Source organism: Malaya genurostris, chromosome 3 (assembly GCF_030247185.1).
Source record: "Malaya genurostris strain Urasoe2022 chromosome 3, Malgen_1.1, whole genome shotgun sequence".
NCBI lineage: Eukaryota > Metazoa > Arthropoda > Insecta > Diptera > Culicidae > Malaya > Malaya genurostris.
In genome coordinates, this window is record NC_080572.1 from 87,408,814 (window position 1) to 87,436,433 (window position 27,620).

The 27,620-nt window shown below is 36.8% G+C and overlaps 1 protein-coding gene across 1 annotated transcript; it reads right to left on the minus strand.

The window, feature by feature from the left end:
- Positions 1 to 189: 189 nt before the first annotated feature.
- Positions 190 to 26,572, minus strand: LOC131437466 (uncharacterized). Its single transcript, XM_058606837.1, has 7 exons — positions 25,623 to 26,572; positions 16,477 to 16,673; positions 15,724 to 16,414; positions 15,491 to 15,654; positions 13,842 to 15,433; positions 1,109 to 1,226; positions 190 to 1,046 (listed from the first exon to the last, which is right to left on the minus strand). The coding sequence occupies exons 2-7, from the start codon at positions 16,648 to 16,650 to the stop codon at positions 465 to 467; spliced, it is 3,321 nt and encodes a 1,106-aa protein (XP_058462820.1). The 5' UTR covers positions 16,651 to 16,673; positions 25,623 to 26,572; the 3' UTR covers positions 190 to 464.
- Between the last annotated feature and the right edge of the window lie 1,048 nt (positions 26,573 to 27,620).

A 27,620-nucleotide genomic window follows, 5' to 3' on the forward strand; every position in this document is an offset into this window, starting at 1 on the left:
TATTTTTACGGAAGTCGCTTCAGAGAAAGTGAAATTTTTTTTTTGTACTTATCACCCTGTAATTCCGAAACCGGGAGTCGTTTCATGATAAAATTTTGATAACGTTCTATGGGATTGTAAGACCTTTCATTAGAATCTGAAATTTAAATTCCGCAATCACTGAGAAAATGTGTTATATTTTTCCATGAATTCGTTTATTATATTAAAAAGCATCTTAAATTTACGTTAATTATCTAAATTTGTCGCCACTGTAAATAACATGCATATGGTGTTAAAATCAAGACTGAATTACCTATTATGCCAGTCTATTGTTTTCACATTATTTTACCTAGCATACGAGTAACAAATCTTCAATATGAAAAACGATTTAAAATTATATCACATGTTACCGAATATTTTTTTAAATGCTTCAAATTCAAAACTTTCAAACTACATTAATTTCAACCGAGATCCTAGCACTAATCTCATAACTTGGTCTCGTGTCGAACTATCCCATTCTTGGCACCATACATTCGCAATCGCATTGGCCTCGTGTTGTACGTAACTGCGGACCCGTTGGGATTCACTGCATTGACCGCACTGTCAACGCCGTTTATCAAATCCAAGCTGTGAACTTGTTTCGAACCTCCTACTAACAAATTATTCCCATAGCCATTGACCATGTGCATACTCTGGGGCGTCGCATTCAGCGTTTGTCTTGAGTTTACTGCGGAAATAACCACCGAATTGCCTCCATTTGCCAGTATGGTTGCATTGGGGGAAATGTTTTGACCGTAGTGCAGAGCTGCCGAATTTTTGTTAAGATTATTCAATCTTGATGTTGCCCCAAGGTTAGAACACGGAGTAGAGTTCTTCAAACGCTGTTGCGAGTTGGTGTTCGAATTGTTGGAATGGTGTTCCGATTCGTTATCGTCGCCACTGTCGACGTCACCATCGCTGCTGTTGGTACTGGCAATGAAGTGTTCGTTCTTGATTACCTTTCTACCTTTGTTCCGACGGTAGTACTTAAATTCCCGTGGTAACGTGTAGGAGCGTGGTAAGGAGACCTATAAATAAACAATGGACGTGAGCATGCAAAATTTATGTTGTATCATAACATCGTCTATACCTGGCTGTCAATATCGGATGGGATGCGATTCAGATTCTGTCCATTATCTACGGCATTGCGATCTAAATTTTCATCGCCACTACTTACGACAGATTCGTTGCGATCAGTTTCTTGAATTCTGCAAATAAAGAAAAATGTTAGTTATTTATTGTGTCCGGGTAAGTTTAGCAAATGTCACAGAGAACAGATTTTATTGGAGATTTTGTTTAATTAAAACTTTAATAGCAGCGTTTGATTTAGCAATAAAAAAATGAAAAACAACAACAGCGTTATTTTCGGCTAACAACAGCGAACCAATGCAATTGAAGATTGTATAAATTGCAAGAAGATCAACTCCAGAGGATAAACCAATAGATTTATTTACTTTTATCATGTTGACAAGATGATGAGAAATTGAATGCTTGCGACGAAATCCAGACTGCTCAGGTAGACAAATTGGATTCCAGAAGGATTTATAATATGGTTTAATTTGTTCGACTTCTTGAGCGAAATTATCATTCCGCAATAGAACTGTCTCTGTTTAGTTTCCTTTAATAAATGCATAACTGTGGATTTAATGTCAGGATCACGAGACCGTTTATATTGCGTCGAAGAACATTCTTGAAATGAATGAGCAGTTGAATATTTTCGTCGATGATAGGATTTAATTTGAAATTTTAGGCACATAACCGTTTTTACTTTTCTTTACGTTTCGTCTTAGTTTCGTCAGTGCAGAGCAGTTCAAATTGAACTGCTTAGTGCAAACTTATACAGTTCAACTTGAACCGCTAAGCCGATGTAAAGTTAATGCTATTTGCAAAACACTTATTAATTGGCACCGAAGTGCCATGTCTTTGCTGACATGCCGAACGAAAACGTTATTTTCGGCTAATACTGGCCGATTCAGGCATGGTCGTAAAGAAAAGTAAAAACGTTTATGTGCTTTGAGCACAAACTTGAGTTAACCCTTAATAAAACCTGAATTGGCCAGTATTAGCCGAAAATAACATTTTAGTTCGTCACGTCAGCAAAGACATGGCACTTCGGTGCCAATTAATAAGTGTTTTGCAAATAGCATTATCTTTATGTCCGCTTAGCGGTTCAAGTTGAACTGTTTAAGTTTGCACTAAGCAGTTCAATTTGAACTGCTCTGCACTGACGAGTCTAAGACGAAACGTAAAGAAAAGTGAAATGGCTTGCTGTATTTTCAGCACATTTCACTTCCGGCGAATCTCTCAACGGGTGAGCAAGTTGAATCGTGTTAGTGCGGTGAAAATTCGAGTATTCCGCGAGAAAGAAAAAATTTTTATCTGTACTTTAGCGACTCGACGTAGCCACACAGCGAGATTTTCGCTTGTAGTCCAGCGAAGAAGAACGAAGAAGAAGAAGTAGAAAATACGTTTGTTCCTAATTCAGTTCTATATATTCTCCCAAATAAAATTCTCAGCTACTGAATTTTGTGAGCTCCAAGAAAGTTAACAAATTTATCTTCACTCGATTTCAGAAAACCAGGATTCCAATTTAAAACATTCAAATGATTTTCCTGTTCTGATGAACCTAGTGGTGTAATGATGAATTTCTATTACTGTGAGATTCGTCGAAACACTTTTCATTGACTCTTGAAGATAGTTTTCAACTAACATAAACTAAATAAAACAGTTATGGCCAATGCATTGGTATTTGGTTATGGACCGAATTTAGAAGGATTTTTACGTTGTTTACTCTCGTGATTCTAAATCACGGATTTAAACTTCTAATATACTTCACCCTGTAATTTTAAAACCAAAGAAAGTTCACAAAGTTCGAATCACAGATAACAGATATACAGGCTCACATATGAACTGTGTGTAAAACTTGCTCAATCAGCGTGGCGAACACTTGCAGATGTCGCCACGATCGACAGAAGGTGCCACCACGATTTGGGTGCTACTTTCACATGAGCAACAATTTTTTGGTGCAACATTCACTTCACGCTTTTTGTTTTGCTGTTGGTTAAAATGACAAGTTTATTTTTGTTTTATTCCGGTCGAATTTTCGTGTGATTTATGCGTTCGGTGAAACTCTCAACCCACGATTGACCAATCAGAGCGATGCGATTTCCCATTGATATATCGCTTACTCCTTCAAACCCGACGTCTACGTTAGGGAAATCCGGTGTGCAGGAGATTTTAGCAGACAAAATAGGACACTGCTAGCTATTAATCAACATTTCAATTATATATAATTGAAAGTACTCGGCTAAGTACATTCAAATCAGTACGTGGAAATATTTTCAATCAATTGGTGAAATAATATTACTGATTGAAACTAAACTGACTGAGCTGTAAGTGTTCAAAAGCTGACCACATTTCTAACCTTCCCATGAATTTCTAATTTGCACCCTTATATAGAAAACAAAGATGTATTCCACATCAAAAGAGCCCACTTTTTTTTCATAAGATATATTTATTAAGGCACAATGCGTTAGCTCTATGATGCCAAAGGCATTTTCTAATAATAAGGATTGTGTAGGTGCTGGCCTCTAATGTTTTACTGGTGACGTTGTTACTCAATGGTAGTGGCCGTATGCTTGTCCGTATGGGTCCACGGAAGACACCCCCGAATCAAAGACCCGGCCGGTGGCCCGCGTGCTAGTTACCGACAGGAGTGGTCCTCCGTTCTTGGGATCAGCCAGGTGACGTGAGAATGTATTTAAAATTGCCGCATCCTTCTGGGGGACCGCGGAAAACACCCCCAGGCTGCGAAGACCCGGCGGGTGGCCCGCATGTTAGTCATCGACTGGAGCGGCTTTCCGTGGGCAATGATGGTGATGTTGCCGAATAGTATGAAGAAAAAAAAATAGAGAAGTAATTGTTGAGGAAAACGGATTGTTAAAGAGGGGTATGGAAACGAAATAACTAATAACGACAAATATTTAGTTAGTTGACATCGAGATGGTGAAGAGACTGGGGAAAGGGGAGCGAAAAGTTAGTAACAGCAAAAAGATCTTGTTAGTATCGATAAAGATGGTAGACAGACGGGGGATTGGGAGAATCGGGCGGATGTTAGTGTCGAACCTATAGGTGAAGAGTATTCTTAGTCTCGAAAAGAGTAAGGAAAACTTTGTATGCCAAATACAACGGATTACACTTGTATATTAATATGTTTAAGGTATTGGTAACTAAGAAGCATATAAGAACTATCCCGACTCGCCAACACATCCCGAACCGGAACCTTAGGCGGCCTACCTCGGGCCCTGAGGGATTCCAGAAGCTCCGACCTGGCGTCACGATACTCTACGCACGACCACACGACATGCTCGATGTCCTGATAACCGTCGCCACAGGTGCAGAGCCCGCTCTCCACGATCCCAATACGCCGGAGATGTGAGTTGAAAGTGACATGAGCCGCGACATAACACGAATGAAATCGCGACATACGTTCATCCACCTGAACAAAGGTTTCGTCGATACCTCAGGGGTAATGGAGTGTAGCCAACGTCCCAGTTCGTCATTCGTCCATGAAGTTTGCCAACTTTCGAGAGTTTTCTGACGAGAAATACTGAAAAATTCATTGAAGCAGATTGGTCTTTCATAAATATCACCTTCTAATGCGCCCACCTTAGCCAATGAGTCTGCCTTTTCATTGCCCGGAAGGGAACAATGCGAAGGGACCCAGACTAACGATATTGAATAAGACCGTTCAGATAAAGTTCGCAAGTGTTCCCGTATTTTCCCCAGGAAATATGGGGGATACTTTCCTGGCTTCATTGCCCGGAGAGCTTCTATTGAGCTTAGACTGTCCGTGACAATGAAGTAATGGTCTTTGGGCAAGGTTTCAATGATCTCGAGGGTGTACTGAATAGCAGCTAATTCTGCGACGTAAACTGAAGCCGGATCACTGAGTTTGTAAGAAGCGGTGATGTTTTGATTGAAAATGCCGAAGCCTGTGGACCTGTTGATATTTGATCCGTCAGTGTAAAACACCTTTTCACAGTTGACTGTTCTAAATTTATTATAAAAAATATTTGGGGCCACTCTAAGGGCGTACGTGATCCGGAATTCCATGAATCTCTTCTTTCATGGATGTGTCGAAAAACACAGTAGAATTAGAAGTATCCAAGAAATGAGCACGGTTGGAAACAAACGAAGAAGGATTAATATTTTGAGCCATGTAGTCAAAATACAGGGACATAAAACGGGTCTGAGAATTGAGCTCGACAAGCCTTTCGAAGTTTTCAATCACCATCGGATTCAAGATATCGCATCGGATAAGCAATCGATATGAGAGATCCCAAAATCGATTTCTCAACGGTAAGACGCCCGCGAGCACTTCGAGACTCATCGTATGAGTCGACTGCATGCAACCTAAGGCAATACGCAAACAACGATACTGAATTCTTTCCAGTTTAATGAAATGGGTGTTCGCGGCGGAACGGAAGCAGAAGCATCCATATTCCATTACGGACAATATCGTTGTTTGGTAAAGCCTGATCAGGTCTCCTGGGTGGGCACCCCACCAAGTTCCGGTTATTGTGCGAAGAAAATTGGCTCTCTGCTGGCATTTTTGTTTCAGATACCTAATATGACATCCCTAGGTGCCTTTGGAGTCGAACCAGACCCCGAGATATTTAAATGTGAAGACCTGAGCTATGGTTTCACCCCTTAGTTGAAGCTGTAATTGTGCTGATTCTCGCTTCCTTGAAAATACAACCAGCTCAGTTTTCTCCGTAGAGATAAAAGAGCCCACTTGAACTCAAGTGAATGATAATTTGAAATGATAATTTTTGAAGAAAAATCATTTTATTTTAGTTATGTTGCCCACGTCAGCATCGTTGAATGAAGAGAATGACTTTTGAGGAAAGTTATTTCAGGTACAATTACACATGGGCTGAAAAGTCCCGAGCCCATGATGGCACTAGTTTTATTGATATTCTATTCATTAGTTTATGAGGTATTGTGTTAAGAGTGAAAAAATACCGTTCAAGCAAAGCAATGACTTGAAAAGTGTTATGGAGACTCCGCTCCATCAGAAACAATAATAAAACGTTGGTAAGCTGACTTCAAACGTAATTGTAGAGATAACGATGATGCAGAAAGCAGTAGACGTCCAAATGAGGTGGTCAACATCAGAAAACATGAAAAAAATCACAAAATCTTTCTGAGTGATCGAAAAGTGAAGTTGCGTGAGTTAGCTGAAAAAAATGTTCACCGGAAAAAAAAATCGCACGAATGAAGAGGTTATCGTTGAAATTGATGCCTATTTTGAGACAAAAAATAAATCGTTCTTCGTTTTTTTTCCAAATAAAGAAAACATTAATTCGTTGAGTTGATCAATGATACAATAGGTCTATGATATGAAAAGTATGAAATATAAGTACGGCTTTATATGTTGATATTTTTAGCAAATACGAGATTAATTCATGTGCCTCTAAGCGTATCATCGGCGTATTCTTACGAGAATATATAATTGCCAGCAATCCTGAATTTTTAATACAAAAAATAATCGAGAAACAAAATTTTATAATTAGAATCTATCAGACTGTAGATCTACACTAAACTACACTTCCGATTTGCATATGTTTCCCAAGGTTGTTCACTTTTCGTTGTATTTTGCTCCAATGCAAATGACCAGCAGCTTTTGTTTGAAGTGAAACTGGCTTTGTGAACGAACCGCGACACATCCGCTCTCAGTGCCTAATGATGCCAAACTGAATCAATTTTTCTTTAGAGATATCTTTTATCGTTTATAGCTTTTTCACAAATGGGCGGTTCCAACGGCCACACAAATAGTCACTTATAGAATGTTGATGCCGATTATTTCATTTCGGATTTGCATATTTAATTGAGAAAAACTATCAGGATGCTGCACGGGATTCATTCCTGCCTTTCAGAAGGACCAAATTGTGGAATTCACTACAATATTAAGCACTGTTCGGAACATTTTTCGCGAACGATTTGTTGTACAGCAGCAGATATTTTGTTCTCTTTGTCTGATTGGCTGATGCTGAATAAATGCTTCAAAACAATACAATTTAGTATATAAATAAACCGTAATTCGCCCCAGCGAGAGCTATCAGTTGAAATAAAAGTAATAAGTATAACTTGTTCTTTTGCTTACTGTATTGCACTTATCACACTATTTATTAACATTTTTTCAGTGCTAAACAAACTTTCTATTTGTCAAATTTTGGAATGGTTCGTCAGTTGAATGAAATTCAACTACTTTTTAGAAAATAGATATCGAAATTTCAAATTTTGACTAAAAGTTTAAACTATTTAACAAAACAGTTTACAGCAAGGGGCAGATCGCTTAGTATATGCACTTTTAATTCATAGACAGTTTATAAAAATGACAATTCAGCTGTTTTTCAAAGAACGGCGAATCTAACATTGACAGCAAATGGAGAAAAACATCGATGAATGTTTCGATTTTGGTTTCAAATCGTATTTAGAAATTATCGTATATTCTTAGATCAATAAATTAATATTCGATGAATTGTTAGTTTATCTTCAAAAGGGATGCAAATTTTACCACTTTCTATCTATATCCATCTATAAATCAACACAAAAAGAGTTTCGCCCTTTTTCGATTTGTTTACTTTTATGCTTCCTGTGTGAATTATAAATATACGCCCTTGCGCATTTTTCATGAAATTGGCTGGTTTTCGCAACTAAGACAAATCTGCGAGTAATTTTATCGTCTAATTGACATTCAGTGGTAAAAGGCTCGGAAACCATCTGAAATAAAGAAAGAAAAAGTTTCGCCCTTCCTTACTAGCAATTAAAGTATCGCGCCGTTTGTTGTCATGGAGCACGGAGGGCGATACTTACGTAAACAAATGGAATGACAGTTTCGCCGATTGTAGTTCTTTGTATTACAAAGATTGAGATTTTTGTAGAATCCGAATTTTTAGGCAAAATTGTAGGATTTTGAAGCTTTTATTGGTAGGTGAGAGAAACTCGATTTGATTACTTTTGTAAGATTCGCCCATCTTTGAAAAACAGCTGAATTTTCTCTTACATTCTAAATTTCCCTAAGAGAAAAGATAATGTGCAGCTAATTTAAATTCAATGTCATGAACGCAATGAAAAAAATATCGCAATCAAAGTAACTTGTAATACACCGTTCATTTCATTTTCATTTTGTTGATAACATTCTATATATCAGAAGTGATCTGCCAAAGATCGCCTTCACAGCCTATATGTTTCGTCTTTTCAGCACTATTCATAACATTAATGAGCAAAGTTAAATACTACTTCACATCTCTTGAAAGTGAAGACGATAGGCCTAAAAGAGCGTAATTCTACATTATTTATAGGCAATATTTACTTTCATAAAAAAAACACACTTAAATATGAAAATGTCCACACCTCTATGTGGGCATCATGCTCATTTATTTTTGATAGATATTTCACTTGTGGGTGCACGCTAAACGCAAACTATTAAACATGACTGAACTAATATCTTTTTCCGTCACGAGATGGTGTTACTGTGATGTCTTTTTTGTATTGAATTCGTTAAAGTAGCCAATATTGATATATAATATATTTGCGATATCTCGCGTTCTGATGGGCTGGAGCTGCCATGGGTCAAATAGGAAAGGTTTTTCAATAGCGTACTATTGAAAAACTTCAATGTTGTTGCAATACACGTTCAAGTTGAAAAAAATCAATTCTTTCGGAAGCTAGATTATATAAATCCTTCCACAGATCACTGAGCTATGAGCTTTCAAATGCGCCTTATGAATTATCCTCTTTGATACTCGTTTATACCAAACATTTCAGAAAAGTTTAGTTTTGAACTATTTGAGATTGTGTCACAGAACTGACAATTTTATCATAAAATTGTGATCATATTTCCGATGGCATGCAGCAAAAATTATGATGATTCACGATTAAAAACTTATCACTCTCTCAGAGGGTAAATTTTGAAAAGGCGCCATAATAAAGTAAGTCGTATTCACGACAAAACATGTTCCCTTTGTTAGGCCCAGGACTTTTCGGCCCACGTGTTACTACCTAGAATACTAGCATAAGTCACATCTGATGAAGAAGTTGACGTGGCAGATTGTTTGTTGAGGAATTAGCATAAATACCTCTCGTTTGTTTTAGAAAAAATAGATATCTAAGGGGTAATTTACAATCTTAAAAAACAGGCATTGTTGCAAATTCCAACCCGCCGTTTCGAGCGATAATGCAAAAAACAAGGAAAAAATCTCCTAATTGTGGCTCAAAATTGTTTCAATTTGTGGGTTGTGTTAGTTGCTAGCCAAACGAACAGATTTCAGCTGTACCGGTTCCAGGTTTCTTGTCCGAAAATAGTGCTCGAAGACTTAAAAATTCTCTTCATTTTTTTCCTAACAGATTTTCGGTTTCGGGATGACGGTTAAGTGTGTTTAAAATTTTAAACCGTCATGAAGAGCAAAAATGCAAAAAAACGGAAAAATTCTTATAAACTTGACCCAAAAGGGTTTATAACATTCATGAAAACATGGATTATATGAGAAAGGCATCATTACACCACCGATTTCGGAAATCTCAAAAGTCCCAGAGTCGATTTTTTTCTAACAAATTTTTGTCCAGATAACAACAGATCTCAATGTTTCATAAATTTATAGCAAAAAAAAATTTACTCTAGTTTTGCGTTTGTTTTACGCGGATTGACGTTTTTCACGCAGTTTTTTGTGCGGTTGTATCCTCCGCGTAAAAAAAGATCTCAGTGTATAAAAAATGCTGAACAATGAGTTTGTTGTGATCTTTCAAATATCCCACCAAAACTCGACATTCTCCTCTTTGCTTGTTATGAAAAGAGATTTTCACTTCCGGAATAAACGTAGCAAGCTCACACTTCATTTCCATTCAACTAATTTTTGCCTGCTTTGCCTAAAGTGCTTTGCCCCCCATAGTTGCCGCGCCTGCCAGAATGTATACCTGGGAATACCTTTGCTGAGAAATAAAATAAACAGCTGAATGAAATATCTTTTAAATCAATAGGCACAGCAATAAAATTTGACTATAAGGGTAACTTACTTTGTTTTAAACTAAAAGAATGCAACAAAAATTTCAATAGTTACAGCAGATGTTTTTCTCGACCCCAACATTTCTGTTTGATTTTTAAATTTTTTTTTTTCTATTTTTGGTGGATATTTAAATAAACAACGAAAAGGGTCTAGTAATTTACATGTAGAAAGTGTATGCAAAATTTGAAAAAAATGGTGAAGTAGTTAATGAATGACGATGGACACGGACCAAAACCTGCTTTCGAGAAAAACGTTTAAACATATAGTGTTTATTGTCTATAGAATCGAAAGAAACAATCTATTTTTTGGGGAGGGCGTCGAGTCTAACATTTTTGTAAAATCATGGTTTTTTCCATTTTGTTATAATAAAGCATTCCTTTGTCAAATTTTCAAGTCAATCGAAGCAGAACGTTTGCTTCTTTGCAGTATGAGATAAGGAAAGATAAAGGCCCATAACTTCCTGAGTTTTGTTCCGATTGGATTCAAAATTTGACCAGTAATTTTTTCTAAAGATTCTTTCAAAAACGAATTGTTTCAAATAGCTTTGATGATTCGATCGTTTTAAAATTTGGAAGATGTTATTTTTTGAATTTTTGATTAATTGTTCGAAGTTGGTATTTTTTAGTTCCGATGATTTCAATTGTCGATTACATATACGATGCAGTCTTCGTTTGTCCTCTCTCTCAATCTGTAGTTCCTCTTGAAGGATATCGTTTTTCTTTGTTTTTCTAATTGCAATTTAGTTCTACAAAATGTAAACAGCACAAGATATATCAGCGCTTTGAATTCTAATGGAAAGTTGCATACATAAGTAATAATTCATACTGAATGATTACTCACAGTTTTGAACTGTCAAGAAATTTTAAAAAAGGTGCTGAATCCTTTGGTCGGCTTTTACAGCCGTTAACAACACAACTGCGACCCATGTTTTGCTGTTTCCATTTTTAGTTAGTTTTATTTGTCAATAATAAATAGGTTATCATGGATACCAGCATTATCATTGAACCTTACAGACTGGGGGGGTCAAACAACAGATATTCTGAAACAGTTCATCTGATCACGAACCGTGACCCAAAATGCTTCATAGGCTTTTATGATACTTCGTAATCTTGAGTTTATGTTTGGTATAAATACGATGTTGTATTGGAGAAAAAGACATAAACAAAACATCAACTCCTTTTTGAATTTTTTTTTTCTAAATCGCTGTTTTCTTCATTCGACTTCGCGAAATCGACTCTCTCACTGAAAACTTTGAGCACTCGGAAAACAAAAACCGAATACAAGCAGTACACCGGATGACGTAGCCCGGAAGGTTGAAAGATACAAAAAACATCATTTGACATATACAATTAGAGTGCAAAATTCGAAACTCACTTCACTGCTCCGCGTAAAAAACATTATCACGCACAATCGCTTCAAATCCGCACAAATTCTGAATAAATACACTTTCCACTAAGAGTTTACGTCATTTTTACAAATCGGTTTAGAAATTTATATATGGTTATATCGTAACACATGCGAAAAACATCTAAACAATTTGCAAACAGTTTCAACAAGACTGTCCTTTTTAGCTTTTTAATGGATTGTTTTGCTTTGACACTTCTCATGAGTTTTTGGCTAATAAACTTGTTAATGAAACCAATTTCAGTTTTGATTTTTTTGTAGTGTCCTTCAGTAATGATAGTGATAGATAAATAGAAACAAATTTTCTGATTTTAATAACAAGATTAGTTGTACATGAGAATTTCGTGTTGGATTGAAATATTGCTGGTTTGTGTCCAGGATATTCGCCAACTAAACACATTCTCTAAAAATAAGAGTTTTTTCAGCAAAGTAAATCCTCACTTTTAACTAATTTTTTAGTTATTTTGGAAATGCTGTTGTTAAAATCAACTAATTCAAAAACAGTAATACGAATTAGGCGCAGAACTAATTTCGGTCGTTCCGTGTGCTGTCAAACCGTTTGTTTGGAACCAATTTTGAACCTAGTTCAACGTTGTTGAACTGAAAATCGAGTCAGTTTCGAACTTAGTTTTTATATCAGGTTTGCTCAAAGCTAAGTGCGAAATCAAACACAGTTTCGTGAAAAGTGTTTGTTTGATGAAACTACCCTGGGTCAGTTTCAGTTTTCTCAAGCGAAAACGACATAAGATAGTTATTTTTGTCGAGCACGGCGAGCATCCATTCTATGAATTTTAGAAGAATTTAGTACCTTGGCACTTGGGAAAGATAGATTTTCATATAGCCTTAAAAAAGACTGATGTAGTGGTCGTCTTGAAAAAGACTGATCAGTTAGAAAGTTATTCTTAGGATAATATAGGTTTATTCTTAGGATAAGGATAAAATCAGAAAATTTGTTTCTATTTATCTATCATCATCATTAGTGAAGGACAGCACATAGAAAACAAAAATGAAATGGGTTTTATTAACAAGTTTACTCATGAGAAGTGTCAAAGCAAAACAATACATTAAAAAGCTAAAAAGGACAGTCTTGTTGAAACTGCTTGCAAATTGTTTTTATGTTTTTCGCATGTGTTACGATATATCCATATATAAATTTGTAAACCGATATGTGAAAATTACGTAAATTCTTAGTAGAAAGTGAATTTGGTCAGAATTTGTGCGCATTTGATGCGATTGTGCGTAATAATGTTTTTACGCGGAACAGTGAAGTGAATTTCGAATGTTGCACTCTAATTGTATTTGTCAAATGATGTTTTTTGTATCTTCTAACCTTCCGGGCTACTTGTATTCAGTTTTTGTTTTCCGAGTGCTCAAAGTTTTCAGTGAGAGAGTCGATTTCGCGAAGTGGAATGAAGCAAACAGCGATTTAGGAGAAAAATTTTCAAAAAGAAGTTTATGTTTCGTTTATGTCTTTTTCTCCAATACAACATCGTATTTATACCTGCCAATATAGAAAAGAGAACCGCGACTAAAGTTTTTTTTCGGTAATAGTGTGCCATCTAGTGCCTAGTAGCATAAATCAAATAAACATAGATTTCTCACTGTACGGTGACACTAACAGCACCTCTAGTGACAAACGGGTGTACTTTTTTCCATTAGCTACTGTGGTTGTGTTAAATGCGCAGGCAACATTTTGCATGCATTTTAGGAGCATTTACGCACCCATTCTCCACCAGACGGTGCTTTTGGTGTCACGGGTTGCTCAACTACATTACTATTACACTGGGAAATCTATGTTTATTTGATTTATGCTAGTAGTCATTACGGTGTTAACATTTTTCGGTGACAGAGCGCCATATAGCTGCAAATTGCAGAAGCCAATTCAACCATTCATGTTGGTTGAAAAGAACGTTTTATTTCTCTAATTCAACTAAAAAATTAGTTGAATGGAAATGAAGTGTGCCTTAGCTAAGAAATGACAGCACGTTTAATTGGTGAATTCAAATAATAGCCATTTCAACAAATGTTTTATTATTATTAAGGGAATTAGAAATTAATAATCCAAATTAGCAAAAGTAAGATTTTTTTAGTTGTCTAAAAAAATAACTAACTAAAATCAGAAAATCAACTAATTTTTTCGCCAAAATGCTGATTTCGGTCTTTCCGTGTGGAAAACATTACAGTTATGTAATATTGTTCTATAAATAAATATATTTATAGATGCTATTTTTTGTTGTTATTCGTGTTATAAACATGGCAAAATAAACATAATTGAAATAATAGTCTGCAGACTTTAATGAATCCAAATCTACGCATGGAAAACATTTGTAAATGTAATGCGGTTCTTACCTTAAATTAGCTGCCTCTCGTGCCACCCAGTCGTAGTAGATCCGTGAATTCTCTAGATAATGTGGTGCCAGCAGAATCTCCGGTGTTTTAGCTCGTTGCATCTGACGCTTCGTGTTGTTCAAATTATTGATAGTCGTCGGTGGGACGGCTACCGGTACATTCCTCCCGATACTGTTATTGTTAGTGTTGCCACTGCTGCTGCCGGTGTTAGTGGCACTTGGATTAGTCGGCATCGTTGGTGTCGCCCGGCTGTCCAGCTTACTGCGAGGTGGTGGAACAACATTGTATGGAAACGGTAGATTTTCGGTACCCGTGTTTTCCATACTACTGTACGTTCCCGATATCTGCCGAGGGTGGTTGGCTTCCATGTACAACCGGCTATGGTTGTCATAAAGAACCGCTCGATTTACAGCTGCCACATCCGTAGATCGTGGGCTTATCGAAGGAGGCCTGTGATTGTTAGCAGCAGCATCCGCGTAGAGACTTACGAAATTACCTCGATAGTTTTCGGCAAACGGGTTCCTAGGTACGTTGTTCGGCAGAATTTTTGCCCGAGGATGTCGTGTGAGTGAGTTGCTTTCCGTTGCCGATATTTGCGAAGATATCGGTGACATGTTTCTATTGTTTGCTACCGATTGTTGCGCTTCAGCATTCTTCATACTAACGAGGGCGGAAATGTTTATTCCATTCAATCCAAAACTGTTGTATATTGGGTCATAATTAGCATTAAATTTATTCAGATTATTTACATCATCTAAATTGGCTGCCAGCAGCAAATTAAGATCATTGAATGATTTCTCTACGGATATCTCGGCCATGTCGGGGCTTGACGGGCGCCAATCCATCGGATCTATATCGATGTGCTTCTTGGCCCTTGGAATCGGTTGCCGCGGTAAGGTGGCCTTAGTATCGTCTCCCGAGCTGAGCGTTCCCGTCCCAGGTCCACCTAGTTTACCCTGTTTTATCTCTTCCTCTATTATTTTCAGCTCAGCTAACTGTTTCTGTTTCTTTTCCTGTAACTTCTGCTGAATATTGACCCTCGAGCTAACACTACTGCCGTCGTTTTCACTGGACCCTCCCGTATGTGATCTCGGGAGAGGCCTACGCCAAAACGGAATTGCCATTGGACCGATAGGGGACTCATGTTCTGTACTGTTTGCTTGAAGAGCAAAATTCGGAGGTGGTACGAATGAAGTCGGTTTCTTTTTCTTCCGCTTAGTTGCCGCATTTACCGGATTAGAAAAACGACAATTGAAAACGCCCGGGATTACATGAGGATATTTTTGGTTACCACATCCACTCAAGGATTTTCCTGTTTCCATGTGCCGTGTACCTTCCTGACAGCGGCAGTTATCGTGATGGCACTTATTGATACTATCACTGCACGGAACCCGACCACCCGCCTCGTAGCCTAACCGACGTACATGGAAATACTGATAGTAAACAACCATGAAGAGCAAACCTACACCAAAACTGCACAGCACTGCTATTGGTATCGTGTACCAACCCTCAGGACGATTGGGCCAAATGCCAACCATCCACAGGCATACCAGCAAACAGTTCTCCATGAACATTACCACGTAGAAAGTAAGCTGCAACAGAATCGTTAATAAAAATCTGAAAACATCCGCTTAACCAATTGTACCTACCATTTTCTGTCGGTGTCGAACTTCCTGAAGATTGATGTATGCAAAAATGTACACGAAAGCAATCAACCCTCCGAGCATTGCTTTCTTCAGTCTCGATATCCGTTCTCCGTGGAACACATTTTTCGGCGAAATAAGCCACAAAAACATTGAGAACCAATGTAGGACTGATAGAAGAAAATGAAACAGTAATTGAAAAATTATAGTTAAAGCTAGAATTCGACCAAAAAACTTACTGATAACCAGAAACACCCAATGACTGTAAACCGATGCGTACACGGTTAGTGAAATTACTCGCGATATCACAGTACCCAGTCGCCACAGGAACTGAAAGATCACTCCTAGCCACGTCAGTACCAGTCGGTGAACATTTTGCAGTCTAACATTCTTGCTGAAACTGGCCAGAGCCCAACAGACGCTGAAAAGGGACAGTGTTGCGGAGACCATGTTAAGATCGCGGAAGGTTTTCTGCTGCTGTTCAGCAATGCTGGTCTGCTGAACTAATGCCGTCGTTGATAAATGATGTCCACTGGCTAGAGCTTTTAGCTTTAGTGCGTTAAGTTGGTTTTCGTTCTGCAGGTTTACCAGTACATAGAGCTGTAGCAGCAGCATCGGGGCAGCCTCACAGAACGCATGCACCAGCCGCAACATGCACAGATCTCGCACTTCATGTTTCACATGACGTAGATCCACAGGAACGAAGAGTTTGGCGTAGCGCCACAACACACCCAATTGTGTCGCGTGTAGTGTTAGTACGGCGTACCGACTATATTTGGCTGTTTTGGATAGTACTACCTCTGGTGATTTTTTCTTCTTTTTCTCTAAGCTGTTTTCCAAGTGATCGTGATTCTCCGAAGGTGGTTCTGTAGTTGCACTGGTTGAGCTTCTTAGTTTTTGCTTGTTCAAATACCACTGCACGGAAACAATCTGAAAACGACATTAGAGTTCAAAATGGACGGACTTCATATGCTGATAACTAGCATACAAACCTGAGAAATTATTAGCGAGAAACTAACGATCACAAGAACAGCGGCGAAATAGGTAAACTTTTGCCGTTCGTAAAGGGCGTAACCAAGCACGACGTCGAACACTACATCGCAGAAGTAGCCTGCTAGTGAGATCACGTTGAAAAGTACATCACAAAGCGGCAAGAACTCAGCCATGGCGTCCTAAGTTGGTTCTGATGCTGTAATAGTGAAAAAAGGATTTATCAAGCATGGCGCAGCAAACATATTTATTCGGTAAAGATGAGATTACATCGAAAGGTCATCATGTGAGTAAATCGGTAAAACTTTTAACTGTGAAATCAATTTCAATTCGCACCGAATTAGGAAAAGGCGGGTGGGTAATGTAAAGACATAACTGGATGTCGTGAATACGAAAACAACTGACATGTTCCTTAACACTTCCGAATATCAATTAGTTGATCAATTGTATGAAATTGTATGTAGAATTTGAAACGATGCACCTAAACTAAAGTACAGATTAGTTACATTTAACATTCTGAAACACAAATATTATGAAATAACCAGTATAGCTCTTTATAATAAAATAATGGTGGCTCTGAAAAGAACCTTTTATGAAAGCGTTTGTGATGGAGAGTGATGAGTTGAATTCGCATTCCGATGGATGCCGCTGACTTCCGTCATCTAATTCCAGGCTGAACTGTTGTACGTGGGTGCGATACTGATATGGTTGGTGTAGGTTTACATTTACAACCGATTTTAATCTTCCAATAAAGAAAACATTAATTCGCTGGGTTGATCAATGATACAGCAGGACTAATTGATTGAACGAAACTATCAATATGCTATAGGGATTCGTTTCTAGCATTCAGGGTCAAATTGCGTAATTCTCTACGACAATAAACTCTGGAACATTTTTCGCAAAAGTAAAGAAGGCTTCACTTAATCTAGATTACTGTGAATTTCACACAGCGAAAAGTGCACAAATCTAAAACAAACTGTTTTATATTTGCACTAAACTGAGGATATTTACCTTCGATTTGCGAACAACAAATCCTAACAGTTCTTTAGAAAACTTCTGAGTCATTAGAACGGATGATTTTGTGTAATGCTCTCCACTGTTGTTTTTTCATCAATGCAAATGACTGGCAGCTGTGACGGAATCGCTCTTGTCGGAGACGGAACTGGCTTTGCAAACGGCACAAAATACATCTGCTCGCAGTGGTGATAGAATCCGAACTGATCCAATTTTTGTTAAGAGCTTATTTTTACGTGATTTCGTTTGTAGCTTTTTCACTAATGGACGGTCCTAACGGCTATGAAAATAGCCGCATACAGAATTTTAATGTCGATTATTTCATTTCGGATTTGCATAATTTATTGAAAGAAACTATCAATATGCTGTAGGGATTCGTTTCTAGCATTCAGAAGGACCAAATTGAGGAACTCACTACGATATTCACCACTTTTCCGAACCTTTTTCTCGAACGATTTGTTGTACAGCAGCAGATATTTTGTTCTCTTCCTCAGAACGCGTTCTGATTGGCTGGTGTTGACATGGGTCAAATGAGACAGGTTTTTCAATAGTGTACTATTGAAATACTTCAATGCTTTTGCTATACACGCTTAAGTTGAAAAATTTCGATTCTATTGGTAGTTAGATTATATAAATCCTTTCACAGATCACTGAGCTATGAGCTTGAAAATTACGAGCACGGCAAACGCGCCTTATGGATTATCCCCTTTGATACTCGTTTACACCAAACATTTCAGAAAAGTTTAATTTTGAATTATTTGAGATTATGTCACACAACTGAAAATTTTATCATAAAATTGTGATCATATTTACGATGGCATGTAGCAAAAATTATGTTGATTCGTTAGATACAACAAGAGATATTCACCATCAAAAACTTATCACTCTGTCAGAGGGTAAATTTTGAAAAGGCACCCCATAGTAAAGTAACATAAGTCATATTCACGAGAAAAAAAATTCTCGCAATGCAACAGCCTCATCTACGTTTTTTTTAACTGTGTCATTCGTAAATGATCGCGTTCAAAACAAATGTAGAGATAGCAAGCATTTTCGTTTTCCACTAAAGAAACTAAAACTTCTAAAGAAACAAGCACCATCAGGTCATTGTGAATCGTTTTCTGTCATTATCGATTCTTGAAGCTTCAATTGAATATCGATACTGCATAGTACCTGATTTTCATTGAAACCCGAAACTGACTGAAAGGTTAAATGAAAGAAAGAGCCCGAATAAATGGCGACAGAAAAATAATATCATAGTACCTAATAGTTCATTTTATTATCAATGCCAAAATTATTTCATTATTGAAATAGCAGAATAATGCTTCAACTGGCCTATTACAGCCTATAACTTGTTTAGCTATTATTTCGTAATTTAGAGATACTATAACTTAGGTAGGTTTAAGACCATTTGATATTAGTATTTAATAAGTTTTTGTAAAATGTTGAAAACTTCCAGAGAAGTTTTAGAAATGTTCAGTGGATTTAGTGAAAATGCTAGGAAAACTCGAATTTTGTAGGATATTCATTAAAATTTTTGATCATAAGATGTACAAAATTGGAGGAATAGCTATTCTTCGTTTTATTTTATTGTGTGATTCATTCGGTATGCATCAACCAAAGAAATATATATATTTTTAAACCGTCAATCATGTTCCCTCAAAGATAGTTCAATTACATTTTAAGTTGTTTAAGTTGTAATGTTACATGACATTTTTCAAGTTCAAATTTTGAGAAAAAAAATTTTGTCAAGGGGAGGGAGACTACTTGGTAAAACGTTACGTCACGGACGATTTTATTTTGACTACTGAAGTATGTGTTTTTGCTTTACTCATAAAGACTGTCCCAGAAAGTATGGACGCACTTTGATTTCGCTGTAAATACTTCACAAGTGTTAGATATTCAAATTTTATTCGATATACTGATAATATTAAACTACAACAACAGAATATTATTTTCAACTACTATTGCTACTTAGCCATTGTAGACTAGCTGGCGCACCTTCTTGCGAACGTTCCTCATAAAATTCCGTACAGACTTCTTGGCGACAAGTTTTGACACTTTTTCCCAATCTTTTTCGAACTGTTGAATGGTTTCGGCTGCCGAGACATGTTTCCTAAGATGTGCCTTCATTAATGCCCAAAATTCCTCAATTGGTCGAAGTTGTGGGCAATTTGGTGAATTCATGTCTTTTGGGACGAAAGTGACATTTTTGGTAGTAGGGTAAAGTGTTATAATATGCCCCCCTTAAGAAAACATTGAGATATTTCCAAGTGTATTGATATATTTTCTTCGAGAATGTAAGTATTTCATTGTAATACGGAAGAGGAACATAATTTTTAATGACTCCAATAGAAAAGATGAGAATTGATTGATATAAACATATTTTCCAAAACGGCCACATTATTAATTTTTTTCGCTCGCCTCAGACATAATGCCCCAGCAACCGTAAAATATGTCTCACAACAAATCAGTGGCATGACACACGACAAAAGACATTTTATCCCACAACAATGATGCATTACGCTTCCTGAAATGTCCATTAAGTTACTGTTTTTAGATAATCAGTATGTCAAAGAAATGGCGGATAAAACATCTATTTAGTCGAAGCAAAAACTTACATCGAAAAGCTGCCAAATGAAATTTTCTAATTTTTTCATACTCTCCTGCAAACGACAACCACCAAAATTGCATAGCATAAAGATCCTACGAAAAGATAGTGTTAGTGATAAAACTTTGGTTCAGAAAAGTCGTCAATGCTTAAGAAAGGAAAGGGGGCATTTTGGCTAGCAGGGGCGCTTTATAAGACTTTCCCCTATACCATTCTACCGTTGATTTCGAGTAGTGGCAAGAAGCAACAGGATCCTTGTGGCTTCGAATCATGGGAAGAAATCGTTTTTGTAAACATTCCTTGATGTATATGTCGCTGTTCATTGAAGCACTGGTGATGAAGGGTTTCGAAATCTTACCGCAGCTACAAATTACTTGCCAGACCATAGCTTTCTTACCAAATTTTTCGACTTCTATCGATGTCTCGGACTGGTTCAACACTTGCCCTTCTCGCACCGTATAATATTGTGGTTCCGGCAAGGATTTTTAATCGAGTTTCACGTAGGTTTCTTCGTCCATGATTATGCAGTTAAAATTTCCAGCAAGAATCGTATTGTACAGCTTTCGAACCCTCGGCCTGATCGATGCTTCTTGTTTCGGACTACGTTTTGGTTGTTTCTGCTTCTTATAGGTTCGAAGATTCAAACGTTCTTTAGCACGAAGAACATTTGACTTCGAAGTGCCCACTTTTTTGGCCACATCCCGAACTGAAACCTCCTTCTTTTGCTCGAACGCCTTCAGTATACGTTTATCCAGCTGAGGGTTAGCAGGACCTATTTTTCGACCCGTTTTCGGTTTATCCTCAAAGGTGTTATCCTCACCGAACTTCCTGATTGCATTTCGCACGGCTTTTTCATTTATTCCTTCCATTTTTGCTATCTTTCTCAGTGACAGTCCGCGTTCTGTGCACCATTTGTACAAAATTTTTCGACGTTGTTCTGCTGAAAGTCCACGCATTTAAAAACAAACTAATGAAAACGAATAAACAACTGCACCAGTGCTTAGTGCTTAGAGAAGAGTGTAAACAACAGGACGCAGCCATAAAAATTGACAGATTCTGAACCATTGCGAAATGGCAGCGGTTTTTGGTTGCGTCCATACTTTCTGGGACAGTCTTTATAGAAAGGCTATGCAATCACTGTGAAAACCAACTTTTTAACCGTGGTCCGAAGGGCCAAATGTCATATACCATTCGATTCAGCTCGACGAACTGAGCAAATCACTCCTATTCTGTATTTCGATCGAATCGGATTTTGTCGAACGAATGTAAAAATTTGCATTCTCTAATTCGATCGAGTGATGCTTTTGTATGGAAAACTCGAACTCGACGAAATACAGAATCGGGGTGAATATATGTGTGTATGTGAGTGTATGTATGTAAAAAAAATATGCACTTATAGCCTGCTATTGAATTTCATTTGAATCTGACTTCCGGTTCCGGAATTATAGGGTAATATGTGAAACGATTAAAACGAAAGGTCTTGAAATTATTTAAAATTTTCTAGAACATTTTATTCGAATTCGACTTCCAGTTTCTGAACTAAAGTGCGATAAATGGAAAATTTTCAATTTCATGTGTTTTTTTTTCATAACCGATGGCAAACACAAGCATAAATCTCATCAAACTGACTGATAAATTCCTCTATTTTGCAGAACCTATTTATTTGATAATAAACTGGTTTCGGCACTAATAGTTTCCCATTTCCTGTCCCAGAACCACCAAAGGTAGTGAACAAAAACTTCAAAATGAAACTCAGACTATTTTCTCAGAGATGGTTTGGCCAATTTTTATGAGCTTAGGATTAAGTAGAAGGTATTATAATTCTAAATGTTCCAAATTCCAAAATTCCTGAATGTCATCTGGTTCCGACTTCCGGTTCCGAAACTACTGGGTTAAGCGTTAACAATTTTACATCGCTACCAAAAGCGACGAAGCAAAAGAGGGAAAGCTTCTTTTCAATTAGGTTCTAAACTGTTCAAATTTGAAGGTCATATTTCTAGCTGGTGATACGTACCAACTTCGGTTATTCCGGTAATCGAAATTAGGTTTCGAAAGTATTGGAAAAACTGCGGAAAATGATCTACCTTACTTTTCTTCTATATGGCCAAATCGATTTTCACAAATTTATAGAAGGAAAAAATTTACGGTTGCATACAGAATCCCTGAATTCGTTGTAGATAATACTTCCAGTTCCGGAACTACAGGATGTTTAGGTAAAACTTGTTTTTATTGAAATTTTCGGCTTACGTGTAAAAACAAATTTTCGAGAAAATATTCAATATATCCAATCGACGATATCCAATCCACAATGATTTGTGTTTAGTCTTGTCTGGTTTAAAATTTGATCAGGAATTCGAGGGAAGCAGATTGGAAAAATGATATACGTATGCAACTATGTTATGAAACCCGCGGAAATGTTACCGCATAGACGGGACTCAGACCCGTAGCTAGCTCCTAACCGGGGAAATTGTTTTGTCAATTGTACTACACGCAGAGAAATTGAGCATGTTTAAAATAACAAAACAGTTAGTAGTTTTTTAAAATTTGATTTATATTCATTTCAAGCTAGAATATGATTGTTACAAACCAATTTCTCCCTTCAACAAAAACAATGATCTTTGTTTGATTTTAATAGAAATGTTGGTCTAACCAAACCAAAAATATATTCGTTCCGGCTGAGTTTATTGTTGAAATAAACTGACATTTTTTTACATGTCAACCAAAGTTGAGTTAATGCTATTGGCATTTTGTCGCAAAACTGAAATGTAAAGGCGCTGTTAGTTTAGAGATGATACTTTCAGCAAATGCTGTCAAATCGATAGGAAAATTTCTAATTACTCCACCTTTTCAACGATTTCTTATGAAAACGGGCAAATTCATTTGAAAAATCATAGTAGAAGTTGAAGAAAAAGTTTTTACTCTGAGGTGGTAATGTTGATCTTAGTTTATTGGGAATAGAGCATTAAACTTGGTTTGATACCATTTTTTAAATGCCTGGAAATAACAAATAAAGTATCCAAAATAAATAGTACTCGAGCGCTATACATTCTAGTACTCGAGAAATCAACATGACACTGGTTTCTGTTTAAAAAATGTTGATCCGAAAAAACCTAACCTTACCCAGTTTGACACATTTCTGAAGATTTTCCATGTTTAATCGTAGTTTACACTAAAAAAAAGTAGTAGTAATCACTTTGAAATTGATTTTCTTCTACTCCGAATGTACTTTTATTGCTGATATCTGTTTTTACTCTTGAATAAACGATAAAAAACTTTCAAATCACTGCAGCCGATATGAAAATTTCCGAAAGAATCCTCCTTTTTTTGGTTCCATTTTTCATTGGCAGGTGTCGCTACCGGTAAATCAGCTTTGCGGCAATGTGCTCGTTGACTCAATCCTGCTATACATTTATATCAAGAAAAAACTTGGTACAATTTATCTATGATATTATTTGTGTAATGATACAACTAAGTTTACTGTTCAAATGAACGCGTTAGTTTTATTTCATATAAACCAGAACATTTTTTTCTCGCGCGTATAAAACACAGCATTTTTGTCTCTGGCGGAAGAAGAAGAATACATAACAAATTTTCTTTACAAAAACATTTGATGCAGGTTCTCTGTTTTGGTCAGACTGATGGAGCACCGAATCGTTTGGATGCTATACAAATAAAAAAACAGGGCCTTACAGCGGTATGTGAATAATTCGATCATGTAGCGAAGGGAATGACGAAACGATCAAATGTCTTAAAAAATTTCTAAGTTAACAATAATTTTTTTCCAGAAATTTTTTAAACCAATATAAATTGAAATAAAACTAGTATAAAATATAACCTTGTAAATTAGTTTGAAAGAAATCATTTTAATTAAAAAAAAATGTATGATGTCAACAAACAAAAGCGGTAGTTGAAATAGCTAAATTTAAGGTAATTTATTTCAACTAAAAAGTTTGTAAATCTAAAGCGCAACAATTCTTAATTTTATCTAAAGTTCGTTCATTCATAACAAATTTTTCAAATTGAATTCACTGTGAAATTGTTTGTCAAGAAATTGACAAAAACGCACAAGTAAAATATTTGTTGCTTTTATCGAAAGGTCGTTTGAAACAAACTAACACACTGAGTAAAACTGATTATCATGTTTTGTAAACTACAAAACAGCAGCAATATTTTCTATATCAAATCAGATTTTCTTTCGTTACTATTTTAACAAAAAAAATCGTTGCGTGAAACCCAAATTTGGTTATATTTACAATTTTGTCTCTGCGTTTACCCTAAATATAAAAACACATGAAGAGACAGTCTCATTGACTAAAATAACCAAGCATGCTTAGCTTTACTTTACCTTACTTTACCTTACTACACCTCTATGAAAACCCAACACACACCGCATCGTAAGTCTATCTTCACATTCTGCTTTGCCGTCAGGCACTGATTTGAGATTTCGTCTATTTTTCTTTTTTTTTTTACTATAGCGGAAATAATCGAGAATTTTAACCATATCAAATACAGTTTTATACAAAATAGATGGATTTGATGTCAGCTACAACTAATAATTTTGTGTTTACTAATTCATCTTTAAAAGTTCTATTGTTTCAGCAAGTTACCAGTCTGTGAATGAAAGTCACATTGATTTTTCGGTGACATTTGAACCGTTTCTGAATAACTTAGATTCAAATTGAAGGTTAAATAATTTCAGAGCCGAAAATGGGATCGAATAATAGTTCTGGATTTTTATAATTCATCTTAAGGTCTTTCTTTTAAATTTAAGTTTGTGAAAATTGGATCTGCCATTTCTGAGAAAAGTGAGTGCAGAAAAATCTTACCTAAATCTACATAAACACATTTACACACCGAGCCATTTAACGTACTCGACGGATTGATTCGAATGGTCATAGTCATACTATTAGCCCACCGGGATTCGAATCAAAAATCGGGTTTCACAGTGATTGTGCAACCTTTCTATATGAGAAAGGTAAAAAGTTATCAATTCGAAAAAGGTTTGACAATTTCAAAAATGTAAGAAATTCCTTCCATTGTAGTTATCGTGAATCCACAATAAATCAACAAATTCTTCAACTCGTTTTTTTTTCAATGATATTGGATTGTATCGTTTGTAGGGCGCAACATAATCACAAGAGACATCAACAAGCGAGCGAATTCTCCAGCAACGAACTCGACACATACCGCTTTCAACATAGTTGTAGTTTATGATCCTAGCAAGAGGGAATTGATCCATCATTTGCATATCACATCATATTGAATGTAAATTTCCGTTTATTGCGAACTAGAGAAAGGTTGATGTGAAAAAGAAATGCGTGAGAGCAAATCCACAAACCATGTGTTATGTCAAATTAACCGTATTGGATCACATCTTTCAAACGCACACCCCTTTATTTCTGTGCGGACGAATGTGTTTCATCGGTCAAATGGAATCTCAATAGATATTTTATTCGTATACTGCCATTATTGAACAATAAAAATTGTTAGAAATAAAAGCACGATTTCATTGCGACCGATACTAACCTAATAGCAAACTGAAGATAATCCATGCAAATCCGTGCTAACTCTGGTCGATGAACCCACCACTTGTAATTGTTGTCATACTTCATTAACATGCAACTTTTGTATTTCCTACAGTTTGTTAGTTTGTTGTTTCTTCACTGCTGTTTGATACACGACAGCACCAGAATATAATTTATTGCACTGTTTCACACGTTTCGATATTTAATTGGGTCCAGTTTCTGGAAACAGTATTTATAACACATATCAACTATAGTCTCTTAACTGAAATTCCTTTCTGCGGAAATTTTCCTATCCTTTTCTCACGAAATGTTTAAATATCTGGTGTAATTCATTTCATGATAAATAATTAAATCGGTCACATAGTTACTCGGCAACAGGGGTCTCGATCACGGCAGATGTGGAGAAATGTGGATTTTCTTTCTGCGGATACAAATATTTCCTTCGTTTCCTTTCCCTGCCGTTCTGCTGCCAAAGGCAAAATCACCAACACTTCGGTTCGAGCTGGGCAAAATAACAACACACCGGGATCAACTCAGTCACCCAGCCCAGCATGGGCTAGCTGGCTAGCATTGATGGTTCGGGCATTGGAATTCCAACAATTTCACATAAACAAACGGTGGCTCATCCACTCACACGCTGCTGCACCGTCTCGGGTCCCAGCAAGATCACAGCATTAGTACAATGTGCTGGTATTGGTGCCACCCTGACCGATCAACAGCCACTGTGTGGGTTGGGTTGTCGATCAATCCAAGTTCTTCAAAAATTTGACCCTATTCCCACCGATTTTCATCACAACCTTTGAGAAATTTTCGGAAAACCACATCACAAAACACTTCTCATCGTTTCGTCTACCCGAAGGATGTATTTTGGAGCACAATTTGAAAACTTTTCACCCGAATAAATGCATTTTTCGTTCCACTTTTTTCTCTTGCCCCTTCGAATCTGCTTAACCAGCCCGAACAACTACCACATGAATATGAGCAAAGCATAAATGTTGTACCAGGAAAGCTATGATGGAACAGTTACATATCGTGGCTTAATTACGTGTAGCGCGACAATTTCGTTGGATTTGATGCCCATGCTAGGTTGGTAGTCTGAAGGCAGGCGGTACAGAAATTGAATATCACATATCCTTTCGAAAAAGTTTAAAATTTAAAAAATTTAAATTCAAAAAGATTTTAAAGAATCGCAATCGCTAGTAAAATCATTACATTACATTAAATCAAATAAAGTAGAATATCACGACCCTCTTAGAAAAAAAACCTTCAACGGTGATCCTTCGTTGGTCCAATACGTTGGATCATTGGTCCATTGAAAGTCCAATCAATCGTTCAACGGGAGGCCAACACGGGACCTTCGTTTGCCGATTTTGAAACAGACTGTAGAACCGAATACCATTTTTTTCGTTGAACAAACTCGGCAGACAGAGAACCATTGTTGAGCCATTTTTAATATGAGGAGTTGGAACCCTGTTGGACTAGTTTTACTGGAGAATTTCTGAAGTTTTTTCATTTATTTTTGACTAACACTACATACCTGTACAATTCTTCTACTTCACGTTGAATAACAACAAATTTTCTTTCTATATGAAGGTAACACCTAATTTTGACACTATTTTTGCAGGAGAAAAAACAACAAACCGACCCAGCAAACTGAACGAATATTTCGTGCAGTATGTCGTTCAACATGCGCTCAACGACCAACAAAATAGAACCGCTTGCTGAGAGGGGAGCTTAGACCTTGAAACTAACGAAATAAGGAGTGTATGCCACCTGAAGCACCATGCAATTTTCACTAAAATATTATTTTTCGTCGCTGTTGCTGCTTTTATTGTTGTTGCTGTAGATAGTTTTGTTGTTGGGGTTAGAAGTTTTTGCCTCGATAGAAAGGATAAAATATTACAACCCAAATTTTCATTAGAACCTCGGAGACCACTAGTGTTCCACTCAGCTCGACTCTGTATGTGCACCTTTCGAAAGTTTTTCTATCCGCTCAATT